Consider the following 13,964-nt stretch of genomic DNA (forward strand, 5'->3'; position numbering starts at 1 on the left):
GTTCAAACTCACGGCCTCGGTCATACTAGGGCCGTTGCTCTACCAACTGAGCTACACACAGGCTCAGAGGGGAACAAGTCGAGAAACAAACATAACATCATTGTCTGCTGCATCCTGTTCGTAAAACTTGCCTGTGGTGAGGTTCGAACTCACGACCTCGGTCATACTAGAACCGTCGCTCTACCAACTGAGCTACACACAGGCTCAGAGGGGAACAAGTCGAGAAACCACCATTGCACCGTTGCCTGCTGCACCCTGTTCGTAAACATAGTCTGTGGTGAGGTTCAAACTCACGGCCTCGGTCATACTAGGGCCGTTGCTCTACCAACTGAGCTACACACAGGCTCAGAGGGGAACAAGTCGAGAAACCACCATTGCACCGTTGCCTGCTGCATCCTGTTCATAAAACTAGCTTGTAGTGGGGTTGAAACTCACGACCTCGGTCATATTGGGACCGTCGGTCTACCAACTAAGCTACACAGGCTCAGAGGGGAACAAGTCGAGAAACCACCATTGCACCGTTGCCTGCTGCACCCTGTTCGTAAACATAGTCTGTGGTGAGGTTCGAACTCACGACCTCGGTCATATTGGGACCGTCGGTCTACCAACTGAGCTACACAGGCTCAGGGGGGAACAAGTCGAGAAACAAACATAACACCATTGTCTGCTGAACCCTGTTCGTAAACATAGTCTGTGGTGAGGTTCGAACTCACGACCTCAGAGGGGAGCAAGTCGAAACTACCATAGCATCATTGCAAACTTGGTACACGCATGTCGCATGTGCATGGATCTCGCAAGGTTAAAGAATAATAGCTAAATTGTGAAACTACATGGTATCGAAAGCCCTAATCTGTTCAGAGCAACAATTCGACTTCATTCTTATTCTTTCGTGGAGTGTTATATCGTGAAGTGAGGAGGGAGGGCGCTCTTGTAGTTTCCTCCCAACCGTGGGTTTGAGTGGGTTCCGATAAGACAATTCCTCCATCAGTTCACCGTACACTCGCAGCACGCGAAGACCGGTGTGTAGAAGATACTCTGGGGTGAAATTGTACGATAATATCGGATCGGAACCTCGATATTCGAGCAATATCGCATCGATGCCCGATACTAATGTGGTACCAGTGCCAACAAGGCGCAAAATTTATATATTTTAGACATTTTCTATCGAAACATTATTTCGTTACAAAATAGAATGTAAACAAGTGAATTTACGAAACGGCAAAAATAACACAGATAACCTTGTACCCATTTCATAAACGCGTTATAAATATAACTATTTTGCTCATTTGATGTTCCTTAAGAGACAATAGGTAACATATCGAAAAGTTGTAGCTTTCGCCCAATATGTATGGGAATAAAAGTCGAAGTATCATTATCTCCCATCCAACAATAAATAAAGAAAGTTCCCGAAACATTACCTAAATTTTGCAGAACATTTCTCAACTTTTTAAAGCTTAAGTATTTGACCTAGTTTTAAGTTAATGCAAAATTTCCCAAGCACCAACTAACTTGAATTACTGAACATAAGCCGATGACGTAGCAAGCCATTTGGAAATTAAAATGTCAAAAAAACTTTACCAGAAAGACTTATTTGCATGCCCAAAATGTTAACGCAGGAATGCAACAGACAGAAGAAATATAATTGATTGGTGAAACTAGCAACAAACAAACCTGCCACAACGTCAACCGACTTGTTGGAAGGACCACAGTACAAGATGTACTTGTCGTTTCCTTTCAGTTTGTTCAACTGTTGGAAGTAGTAGACCAGGTAGGCGCCCATGAACGACTTTCCGGTGCCTGGAAAAATAAAGTTAGCATATTTAGGACAGGGATAACGTTTCAAATGACTTGAGCATATTCCTGTGCATTGTACAGCATTGGCAAAATGCCTTTTTAATGATTGTTATAATTTAAGTTAGCTTTAATTAGAAAGAAAGTGGCAACGACTCACAACAGTCATTTTACCACCAAACGTTCAAGTGTAGATGTTATTAATTTACTTAATATTAAGCCTGGTGGTAGCAATTACTGTTTATGCACAGAAATGTCACCCACTTACTTTCTTTTCAGTAAATACAGATTTATTCTACATTTTGCGCACACAAGTAATGCAAAAATGTTATGCACTAGTGATAAATTGCATATATATACAAAATACTAACTTCTAAATAAACAACTTGTAAAACAATAGGTATCGACTTTCCTGACAAGGAAATGCATCACGCTTTTCACAATAAAACTTTAAATCAAACAGCTATCTTCAGAAATTCTAATAAAAATTAAAAACATGTTTTTTTAAGAAATAGTACACAAAAATAGGCATTTTGCAGGGTCCCGCAAAATTTAACACATATCTTACATCTCTGCATACAGCAAAAACCAAATGAAAAGATTAATGAAGTTACAAAACTGTACAAAAAATGTCTTATAAAAGCAACTTTATTATAAAAGAATTAGAATAGAAAACACAGCTTGAACTTTCTAACAATGTGATTTTGTATGTAAACAGGTATTGCAAGAGTTTAGTTAAAACAAAAAAAAAAATTAAAACAAACAGTTTTGCTTGAAGGTAGTTAACAAGTTTGTAAGGAATGTTATTTTGGTGAACAAGTAGTTACATTTTATTTAACAAACAGGTTTAAAATTGCAAACCAACATATTTTTTTGTAAAGCAAGGCGTTTATAAGGAATGTTTTCTAAGAAAGAAAAGTCGTTATATTTTTTTCAAACACATGCACAAGTTAAAACATAAACACGTTTATAAAGTTGTTTTTAGGTTATTGGTATTTTTAAGTAACTATCAAAAGCTTCTTGAGCTGAAGATAAGAGCTTTAGTGACGGGGGTTATACCAGGGAGAATTTGCATCTTTGAAGTCAAACACACTTCCTCTTTCCTCATAACTGTTCAACAGATGAAACCAGGTGGTCTTGTCTTTGCTCAAGAGGTGCTTGTTGCCTGGTACAACAACACGCATACTTAGGACTGCATTATTTTCAGAGTTTAACTAAATGTTTACATGACTAGGAATGTCCGATATTATTCGATACTCGACGCCAAATTATTCGGTACTCGTCCGATACTAGGGTAGTATCGGTGCCGATTCTATCCAAAAATTTTATTTTCAGACATGAGCAATATCTTTCTTTAAAGGTAAACTTATGAAACAAAAACCGGTTTGGAGGTAACTCAACATTTTAAAATTTAGTATCGGATGGGATCGTGATACTTTTGCCAATATCAGAACGAAGTCGATACTCGATACCAGTTGTTAGTATCGGTACACGTCCGATACTTGGGTGATATCGGTGCCGATCAGACACCAAACTGATAGGCGTTAAATATTTAGATTTTTTTATAAAGCGGCTGAACGTTTAAACCTAAAGAAAATAAAGGTCAAGTTTTAAATTTTAATTAGTTTAGAATTTTTTAACTATTTTGTGTTTACACCAGAAGAGCGATTTCTATCTATTGATATGTTGCCTGGTGGAGCTAACTCTATTGTGTGAAACTTTTGAGTATAAATTGTACAGATTGTTATTTAAGATGTTTAAGCGCTGCGCAAAAACCTTGGTTGTTGGATAATATTTAACTTTTTTAAATCCTATATTACCTTCTATCGCCGGAAATGTAAAAATATTTATGACGTAAAAGTGTAAGACAATTGAAGGCGTGGCATGCCTGTGATCGAATATTGTGGTAGGCTACTGCTCATAAAAGCTCCAAAACAAATTACTATTGGGAGTACAATATTTATAGTTTTTGGGGGCCCGTGGCAGCCCTGGCTACGCCTATGACAGCCACACAACAACTCCTTTTTACCAATCTCTTTAAAAGTCGCGTGTTATTTTTTTGTCCAGTCGTCTGATGCAAAACTTTTAAATTTGCAACACGTCTGCCTTTATATATGACTTCAACTTTAGAGCTTTACACTACAAGGAGTCAATGTACACGCAATATTCCGGCATTTAAGCTGGACAAATATCAGCTTCATAGCGTGGACGTCACAATTGAGACATGCCTCAAATCATAGCTAATCGCTCATCGTATTTTCCGATAGAATTTGCGAAAGAAAAGGGCACGCATAATGCAGTGTATGGCTCTTTTGTGATCTGAAGAGAGGCACGGCTTGGCGCTGCCTCACTTTGCGTATTAATGTATTTCAATGATTTTCACCGCGTGGACGCTTAATATGAATAACGCAACAGAAATAGAAGCAAAAATACAGTACGCTTTATGTATAGACACGTAAAATTTGCGGTAGAGGTATAACTGATATAACTCTTGCTTGATATATATTTTGTTTTGCCAGATGTTGACAGGTGAGCACTGCCTCACCTGTCTTCCCTGAATGCACGTCCCTGCTTATAACATCCAAACAAACTGATTTTCGGTTTCCCAAGTTCTGTACTTGTTTATTCTTCAAGTCGTCAAGAAAGCAGTATGTTTGATGTGCAATGAAAGTGTTGCCGTGTTCAAGTAGCAGGCCAAAAGTAGGCCTACAACTTTAGCCGCAATTATGCCACAAAGCAAGCAAGCTTAGGCAGCACTTAGGCCTAATCCGGCCCGCCAAGCAGTACATTTTCCCATATTTGGCCCGCCGACCGAAGAAGTTGCCCACCCCTGATTTAGAAGATGTAATAACGCTAATTTTATAAAGTAGACCAGTGAGCGTCTTTTTGTTAAACTCAATTGGGGCTAAAAAGTTTTACTAACTTTATATCAAACTTGTCGAAAAATAAACAGATAGGTTCCAAATTAACAGTCATGACCTATAGTTACTTAAAGAAGTGGATTTGCACTGCAAATATCGACATTTTCTCTAAACACTCTTAAGCTACACGCAAAGCATATGCGATGCGTACTTTATTCATAACTTGCACGTTGCAAAAGTATCAGCGCTTTTTAAAGATTTTGTGTTTTTATTTTGTTTTTCACTTGCACAGCAAAAAAGTTGACCAGCCATGTCAAGTTTTTTAATATTGTTACTACCAGGAGTACTGATCAAATATGATTGTATTGCTAGTTTGGTTAAGACACACTTTATTTTATTAAATGCTGTTGTGTTCGTTTAGAAATGCAATATAGTATAGAACTACTTAGTTTTCTAACACATTCTATTGGAAAATGGTATCTATATAAAGAAGCAATAGAAAAACGCAATCACACATGTGTCAAAGTAATCCACCAAATAATAACTATTTTTAAATGTTTATACTTTGAAGTATTGCTGAAGATTGTCTAATTCTCTAACTTTAATAATTGCTGCTAAAAAAATGTCAGAGACTATAGAAATCAATTAATGTATTATTTGTTCATCCTTTTGTTAAATAATAATTGCTATTGTTACCTAACTTAGTCCGAGAAAATAACTTGCCGCCATTTTATTATGATTTTTTAGATTGCTGCTTTTGTTAGTTGCGTTTGTTTTTTCAGATTTACTGTTTGCTAAAAACTTATTGCAAGAATTACTGTTTTGTCAGTTTACGTTTATTAGAATTACTGTTTTCGTCAGGTTTACGTTTTTTAGAATTACTGTTTTGTCAGTTTTACGTTTAGGCAGAATTACTGTTTTGTCAGTTTACGTTTTGTGAGAACTACTGTTTTGTCAGTTTACGTTTATTAGAATTACTGTTTTCGTCAGGTTTACGTTTTTTAGAATTACTGTTTTGTCAGTTTTACGTTTATTAGAATTACTGTTTTGTCAGTTTTACGTTTTGGCAGAATTACTGTTTTGTCAGTTTACGTTTTGTGAGAACTACTGTTTTGTCAGTTTACGTTTATTAGAATTACTGTTCTCGTCAGGTTTACGTTTTTTAGAATTACTGTTTTGTCAGTTTTACGTTTAGGCAGAATTACTGTTTTGTCAGTTTACGTTTTGTGAGAACTACTGTTTTGTCAGTTTACGTTTATTAGAACTACTGTTTTCGTCAGTTTTACGTTTTTTAGAATTACTGTTTTGTCAGTTTTACGTTTAGGCAGAATTACTGTTTTGTCAGTTTACGTTTTGTGAGAACTACTGTTTTGTCAGTTTACGTTTATTAGAATTACTGTTCTCGTCAGGTTTACGTTTTGTGAGAACTACTGTTTTGTCAGTTTACGTTTATTAGAACTACTGTTTTCGTCAGGTTTACGTTTTTTAGAATTACTGTTTTGTCAGTTTTACGTTTAGGCAGAATTACTGTTTTGTCAGTTTACGTTTTGTGAGAACTACTGTTTTGTCAGTTTACGTTTATTAGAATTACTGTTCTCGTCAGGTTTACGTTTTGTGAGAACTACTGTTTTGTCAGTTTACGTTTATTAGATCTACTGTTTTCGTCAGGTTTACGTTTTTTAGAATTACTGTTTTGTCAGTTTTACGTTTAGGCAGAATTACTGATTTGTCAGTTTACGTTTTGTGAGAACTACTGTTTTGTCAGTTTACGTTTATTAGAATTACTGTTCTCGTCAGGTTTACGTTTTGTGAGAACTACTGTTTTGTCAGTTTACGTTTTGTGAGAACTACTGTTTTTGTCAGGTTCACGTTTATTAGAATTACTGTTTTGTCAGTTTTACGTTTTGGCAGAATTACTGTTTTATCAGTTTACGTTTTGTGAGAACTACTGTTTTTGTCAGGTTTACGTTTTTTAGAATTACTGTTTTGTCAGTTTTACGTTTTGGCAGAATTACTGTTTTGTCAGTTTACGTTTTGTGAGAACTACTGTTTTTGTCAGGTTCACGTTTATTAGAATTACTGTTTTCGTCAGGTTTAATTTTTGTCAGTTTACGTTTATTAGAACTACTGTTTCGTCAGGTTTACGTTTTGTGAGAACTACTGTTTTTGTCAGTTTTACGTTTTGGCAGAATTACTGTTTTGTCAGTTTACGTTTTGTGAGAACTACTGTTTTGTCAGTTTACGTTTATTAGAATTACTGTTTTCGTCAGTTTTACGTTTTTTAGAATTACTGTTTTGTCAGTTTTACGTTTAGGCAGAATTACTGTTTTGTCAGTTTACGTTTTGTGAGAACTACTGTTTTGTCAGTTTACGTTTATTAGAATTACTGTTCTCGTCAGGTTTACGTTTTGTGAGAACTACTGTTTTGTCAGTTTACGTTTATTAGAACTACTGTTTTCGTCAGGTTTACGTTTTTTAGAATTACTGTTTTGTCAGTTTTACGTTTTGTGAGAACTACTGTTTTGTCAGTTTACGTTTATTAGAATTACTGTTCTCGTCAGGTTTACGTTTTGTGAGAACTACTGTTTTGTCAGTTTACGTTTATTAGAACTACTGTTTTGTCAGGTTTACGTTTTTTAGAATTACTGTTTTGTCAGTTTTACGTTTTGGCAGAATTACTGTTTTGTCAGTTTACGTTTTGTGAGAACTACTGTTTTTGTCAGGTTCACGTTTATTAGAATTACTGTTTTCATCAGGTTTAATTTTTGTCAGTTTACGTTTATTAGAACTACTGTTTCGTCAGGTTTACGTTTTTTAGAATTACTGTTTTGTCAGTTTTACGTTTTGGCAGAATTACTGTTTTGTCAGTTTACGTTTTGTGAGAACTACTGTTTTGTCAGTTTACGTTTATTAGAATTACTGTTCTCGTCAGGTTTACGTTTTTTTGAATTACTGTTTTCGTCAGTTTTACGTTTTTTAGAATTACTGTTTTGTCAGTTTTACGTTTTGGCAGAATTACTGTTTTGTCAGTTTACGTTTTGTGAGAACTACTGTTTTGTCAGTTTACGTTTATTAGAATTACTGTTCTCGTCAGGTTCACGTTTTGTGAGAACTACTGTTTTGTCAGTTTACGTTTATTAGAACTACTGTTTTCGTCAGGTTTACGTTTTTTAGAATTACTGTTTTGTCAGTTTTACGTTTTGTGAGAACTACTGTTTTGTCAGTTTACGTTTATTAGAATTACTGTTCTCGTCAGGTTTACGTTTTGTGAGAACTACTGTTTTGTCAGTTTACGTTTATTAGAATTACTGTTCTCGTCAGGTTTACGTTTTGTGAGAACTATTGTTTTGTCAGTTTACGTTTATTAGAATTACTGTTTTGTCAGTTTTACGTTTAGGCAGAATTACTGTTTTGTCAGTTTACGTTTTGTGAGAACTACTGTTTTGTCAGTTTACGTTTATTAGAATTACTGTTCTCGTCAGGTTTACGTTTTGTGAGAACTACTGTTTTGTCAGTTTACGTTTATTAGAATTACTGTTTTCGTCAGGTTTACGTTTTTTAGAATTACTGTTTTGTCAGTTTTACGTTTAGGCAGAATTACTGTTTTGTCAGTTTACGTTTTGTGAGAACTACTGTTTTGTCAGTTTACGTTTATTAGAATTACTGTTCTCGTCAGGTTTACGTTTTGTGAGAACTACTGTTTTGTCAGTTTACGTTTATTAGAACTACTGTTTTCGTCAGGTTTACGTTTTTTAGAATTACTGTTTTGTCAGTTTTACGTTTAGGCAGAATTACTGTTTTGTCAGTTTAGGTTTTTCAGAATTACTGTTTTCGTCAGGTTTACGTTTTGTCAGAATTACTGTTTTGCCAGTTTTACGTTTATTAGAATTACTGTTTTTATCAGATTTACATTATGTCGGAATAACTAATTTTAGTCAGGTTTACATTTTGTTAGTATAACGGTTTTTTAGATTTAGGTTTGTCAGAATTACTGTTGTAAATTTTACGTTTTGGCAGAATTACTGTTTTGTCAGTTTTACGTTTTGGCAGAATTACTGTTTTGTCAGTTTTACGTTTATTAGAATTACTGTTTTTATCAGATTTACGTTATGTCGGAATAACTGATTTTAGTCAGGTTTACATTTTGTTAGAATTACGGTTTTTTAGATTTTGGTTTGTCAGAATTACTGTTGTAAATTTTACATTTTGTCAAAATTACTGTTTTTTCTGGTTTAAATTTTTTCAGAATTACTGTTTTTATAGGTTTTACATTTTTTAGAATTACTGTTTTTTTTCTGGTTCACGTTTTTTTCAGAATTACTGTTTTTTGTAGGTTGTATATTTTTTTTAGAATTACTGTTTTTGCCAGGTTTTATAGTTCGGTAAGACCGCGTAAAACTACCCGAGTCCGACGTGTGCATGCGCAGTATCAACTTGTAAAACTGTTAAGGCGGCAAAATATAAGTTGTAAAAGTGTAATAGCAAATGGTAAAATATTTTTCAACCATGTAATGCGGGTGGATCAATTATGACACCAATATGAGTGGATTGCAGAAAATCCACCTTAATTTAGTTGCGTAAATGGGGTAAAATATAAGCTGTAGAGTCACAGCTGGACTCAGGACTCGACACAATCTTACATATGGCCGGAGTCGGACTCGGGACTCGGGTGTATTTTTTTGGCCGGAGTCGGACTCGGGTTGTTTTTAACCGACTCCGCAGTCCTGCCCCAAACAGGGACAAACAACCCAAAAACAGCGGCGCCCTAACGGCGGCGGTCAAACTAGGGCGTCTAAACGTCGACTCCAAAACGCCATATGCTAGACTGACGTCTCCTGATCGTCCCATACCCTCTACCTACAGTTTCAGGCGTTATTTTGGCCATTTAGATCTTATCCAGACGATTTAGATATTATTCTGTGATGGATATTACTGAGTATAGCTTTATTATGTCGTTGATCTTAATACTATGGTATTATAGATTATGATGCTTTAGATATTGTTTCCTTGTGGGCCTTGTTGTGTGTCCCCCAGGAAAAGTGCATTCAATGAAGAGTTAATGAGTAGAAGTTACAGCTTATTATTTTAGTTTTGTTAAAGCTGCGCAAATACCTTGGCTGTTGGTGACCGTTCCAACGTGAACTTCAGCCAACTGCGGTTTCTCCTTCTTTATAATGTTGTTCACCTCGTTACACTGAGCCTTGTAAGGAGAAAGTATCATGATGCGTTCAAGGGGAATCCCCTTGTTGGCATGCAGCCAAAACAGGATTTTGACCTTTTGAAAAAACATTAATCGGTTAGCCCGATGTAGCCACCTAGTGCGCACTAGTTAGCAAACACTGGAGTACTATTAATCATGTTTTTTACAGAAATTTGTTAATTATTCAAAAAGAATTTTATTTTTCGTTGAATTGATAAAAAAGACTTAATCATATTCAGCAGAAATATACAAAAGGTTGATATCACCCGAAGGCATACGTTTATCAAGAGTTATGACTTATCTAAACTTTAGAAATATAGTATAATTTAGATTAAAAGAAAATAGAGAAATCCATTAGAATTTTTCACGGCCAAATTAAGTAAAAAAAATTAACGCAAACGATTGTGATGCAAAACAGGCACGTCTTTAACAATCACAGGTGCTTTTAATATGCAGGAAAGGGCAATAAATCGATTTATGCGTTATTCAATAAAATAACCAAAATTGTAGGTCCGAAAGAGTTATAATAATTTTTGACAACCAAGCTATTGTGACGAAACAGGCCGATATCCGATAACAAATGAGAAGCACTACTTTAACACCTACACTGGCACGTGCTTGCTCTCGGTTGAACTTCGAGTTTTCATCAGCGTTTTCCAGTTTATTTGAGCTTGCATCTTCTTCTGACTCGATGTGGGCGAATATGGCGCTGTTGGGACGTGCGGAACGAGGGTAGTTAACCACCCCTGGTGTTCTACGTTCCCGCTGCAGAACTGACAGGTCTGTTGTAAGATGTCCGTTGTAGAACATTCGCGAAGGAAAGTCACAGATAGTTGGGTTCTGCAAATAAGGGTTAATCTGTTATCCTTGTCAATCACAGCAGTGTTTGAGTAACGTTTTGAGTGCGAATCAAGTTTTTTGCATTTATACACTACTTACTGAATTTGGTTAAACTGTAGAAATGTACATGAGGCACAAAGCACAAATGCTTATGACCTTGACAAACTGATTCCGACTTACCATCCTGTATTGGTTTGTGAGCATTCCAGCGTGTTGCTTCAATCTCTCAAACATAGAAACATCAAGACCGAGCTCCCGCGATCTCTTACATTGGATCACAGGCTGAAGTTGCATGTGGTCGCCGATCAGAACCAACTGGAACATATAACAGAGGTTTATGAAAGGTGTTGGTCGAATGGGTTCGAATAAAGTTGTCTTGACTGTTAAGCAAAATCACTTGCAGAATAATATTTACCAACCCGAATAGTTTTTTTTTTAAATACGCTGAAAGTCGTCGCAGACTAACCAATCTGTTAATCGATGATGCAGGCAAGATTCGGTGAGTCTGCGATGGATTTCAGTGTACTGTTAATACGTAAGCCATAATCGTCAAAAAGCACTTTCAGAAGGGCTTGATCACAGCTGTTAAACATACAAGTGTGTGTATCTTCCCTTCATAGGTACTATGAGTTTATTCTGCAAACTTTTCTGTTGAATAAGAATAAAATAAGAAGATGAAAGTATTTGAAAACACACAGATAGACCATTGATTCCTCACCAGTTGTCAATGGGCTGTTTACGAAAGCACTGGGATTTACTTTTATATAAAGCAACAGCTTTTTAAAGTAACCTGGAGTGTTTTCTATTTTCATTCGACAGCACTATTATATTTAAGCTTAGCTAGTATTCTTAAATGTAAGAGTCGTTTTGCAAAATTATTGTTCAGAGTCTGTAAGCTTCATAATGTTTTTGAGCGGTACGTGTGTAAAAAGATTGAAAAAAACTTTTTTTATGCTGGAGCCTTGATTTTCTTAGAACCCTTAAGGTCCTTACGGCTAAACATCTAACGAGGTCGATTACGAATGGATCCGATACTCAAGTCTTTATCAGTAAAATAATTTATAATTACTTATGGCCGAGTGGATTCATATCTTATTCAAATGAAAAAGAATAGTAAAACATACAAGACACTTATGTTATAACATCTTACACATCATTGCCACACTTACAAGTAACTAACAAGGCAAGCTCCTACCTCGATAAGAATTTTGCACCAACTGAAGTAAGGACAACTTCAATTTTAAGGCACCATGTGACCTTTGACCTCAAGCCATAAAACACTTACTTACATTATCAAAACAGAAAGCAGCGTCAGTGTAAGTTAACATCGTCGCCAAATAAAAAAGAGTAACTAACATTGCGAGCTCCTACCACGACAAGATAGTAACACTAACTGCCGTAAAGACACAACTACAATGTCAAGTACTATGTGCTCAGTGACTCTTGACCTCAAGCCATAAAATCCATGCGCAACATTCTTATGTGAACAGAAAGCAGCATCATCAAGGAAAACATCATCGCCAAACACTTACAAGTAACTTACAAGGCGAGCTTCTATCGCAGGGATGGCGAACCTTTTCATCGTGCGGGTCAACAACACGACCTTAATCCTTACAAAATGCTCAAGTGGGTCATATATTTGATTATCCGCTCACTTTATGCAAAGCTCAGCTGCTGCGTCGTTTTAAGTGTTATTGTCGGGGTTGGTAATTTTTGAATGATTTCGGATTCCCACAAATATTAAGAAGCTGAATAGTTAACATATGCTGCAGCATTTTTCATGGTTTACAGGAGTTAAGCAAAAGCTTTTCAGCTTGGTTCAGTATAATGCTATCTAACGAAGAACTGTTTTTTACATTTATCCTTTCATGAAAATGATTGATAACATTTTTGTATTTCCAGAAAGACAATAAGTGGGTCTTTAAAAATCTATGGTGGGTCACTTCGTGACAGTGGTTCGCCATCCCTGTCCTATCGCGACAAGATTTTACACGAACTGCCGTAAAGACACCACTACAATGTCAAGTGCCATGTGCTATGTGACCTTTGATTGCAAAAAGGTTAACAAAGGTCAAACCTGTTCAGGGTTCACGGAAATCGCCGGGGTCAAAGTTTCCGGTTCGCTGCACATGCCCGCCTCATCGATGATGCAATGCGAGAAAGATAACTTCACTAATCGCCGGATCTCCGATTTCGGGTTGGGCTGCAGCAGTTTCACTGAAAACAATTGAGTAAAAAAGTACATCAATACTGGTGTTTAATGGACATATTAAGATTCGAGCAAAGATCTTCAGCTGTTTAATTCTACACTAGTTTCCTTATTACTATATAAGGCTGTGATTCTGTACATTTTCCGATATAAAAATCGAGCACGTGAATACCAGCCTATGAACACCAGCAGATGCGAATAAAATGCATATTTCAAGACGTAAATTAAGAATGGAAAAAACAATTGTCCCGAACTGATTCTTCACTCGCTAAGCAAAGTGAATCGACAGTTGGCAATCCTGTTAATTTCAAATATAAGCAAGATGAGTCGTTCGACTCCTCATTAAGATTTCTACTTTAAGGTCATTTTATCAGAATAGTTAAATTGCAACAAGGCAGAGTGGACCAAAATTATAGCATATCTAAAATAAATTGGCAAATATCTGTTTTAAAAGTCGACTCGACAGCTTGCACAAACACGTTCAAACAAAATAACTGGCGTTTTAGTTTAAAAACTAAAACAAAATTACTAATTATGTCATGATAAAACACCTTTTTAGTAATCAGCTTTTTAAAATAGATTTATGATTGGTAAAGTAAATCTAGATGTGTTAAAAATTACTTGCAGAGTATTTGCCAAACTCTATTTATATTCAACACGGTTAATAAACAATAAAAATCGCCATCAAGTAAATCTGGGTGAAATCAGATAAACACGTAACGCTATATCCAACCGTGCACTGAACTGATGTAAAACTATAGAGGTAAATGTTTTTTTTTTAATTTTGTGTACCTTTTTGTTTTTATAAATTATGTGCGAACTATATATATTTTCTATGTCCGCATACCACACTTACTTGCTGCGGAGGTGCAAGTGCAAATAATGACGTCATTACACGCAAGTTCGATCAGTTTCGCTTGATTGACGATCGACTTATATTCTAAGTATTCCTCGTAGCTCACAGCTGCCTTCTTGTCTTCGAACCTTCAATATATTCATAATATAACAAACATTTAAAGCAGTGCTTTTTTAACTTTTTATTTTTGCTGATTTTAAAATTTCC

General features: G+C 35.8%; 2 protein-coding genes and 1 non-coding gene across 3 annotated transcripts in view; 1 reads left to right on the forward strand and 2 right to left on the reverse strand.

Annotated features, from left to right (window-relative positions):
* The window catches only part of LOC146162803 (uncharacterized), a 76,342-nt gene that overhangs the window by 22,097 nt on the left and 40,281 nt on the right, over nucleotides 1-13,964 (forward strand). The window lies entirely within an intron of this gene.
* The window catches only part of LOC146162804 (3'-5' exoribonuclease HELZ2-like), a 44,290-nt gene that overhangs the window by 7,998 nt on the left and 22,328 nt on the right, over nucleotides 1-13,964 (reverse strand). Inside the window, exons 23-27 of the mRNA XM_083383576.1 lie at nucleotides 13,758-13,885; nucleotides 12,770-12,909; nucleotides 10,873-11,007; nucleotides 10,459-10,692; nucleotides 9,765-9,927 (exon numbers count right to left, since the gene is read on the reverse strand). Coding sequence (XP_083239702.1) covers nucleotides 9,765-9,927; nucleotides 10,459-10,692; nucleotides 10,873-11,007; nucleotides 12,770-12,909; nucleotides 13,758-13,885 — 800 coding nt within the window. The remainder of the gene's footprint in view (nucleotides 1-9,764; nucleotides 9,928-10,458; nucleotides 10,693-10,872; nucleotides 11,008-12,769; nucleotides 12,910-13,757; nucleotides 13,886-13,964) is intronic.
* Trnat-agu (transfer RNA threonine (anticodon AGU)) lies at nucleotides 129-204 on the reverse strand. The gene has a single exon. It is a non-coding gene; the product is annotated as a tRNA-Thr (tRNA).

Source organism: Ascidiella aspersa, chromosome 3 (assembly GCF_963924565.1).
Source record: "Ascidiella aspersa chromosome 3, kaAscAspe10.2, whole genome shotgun sequence".
Classification (NCBI taxonomy): Eukaryota; Metazoa; Chordata; class Ascidiacea; order Phlebobranchia; family Ascidiidae; genus Ascidiella; species Ascidiella aspersa.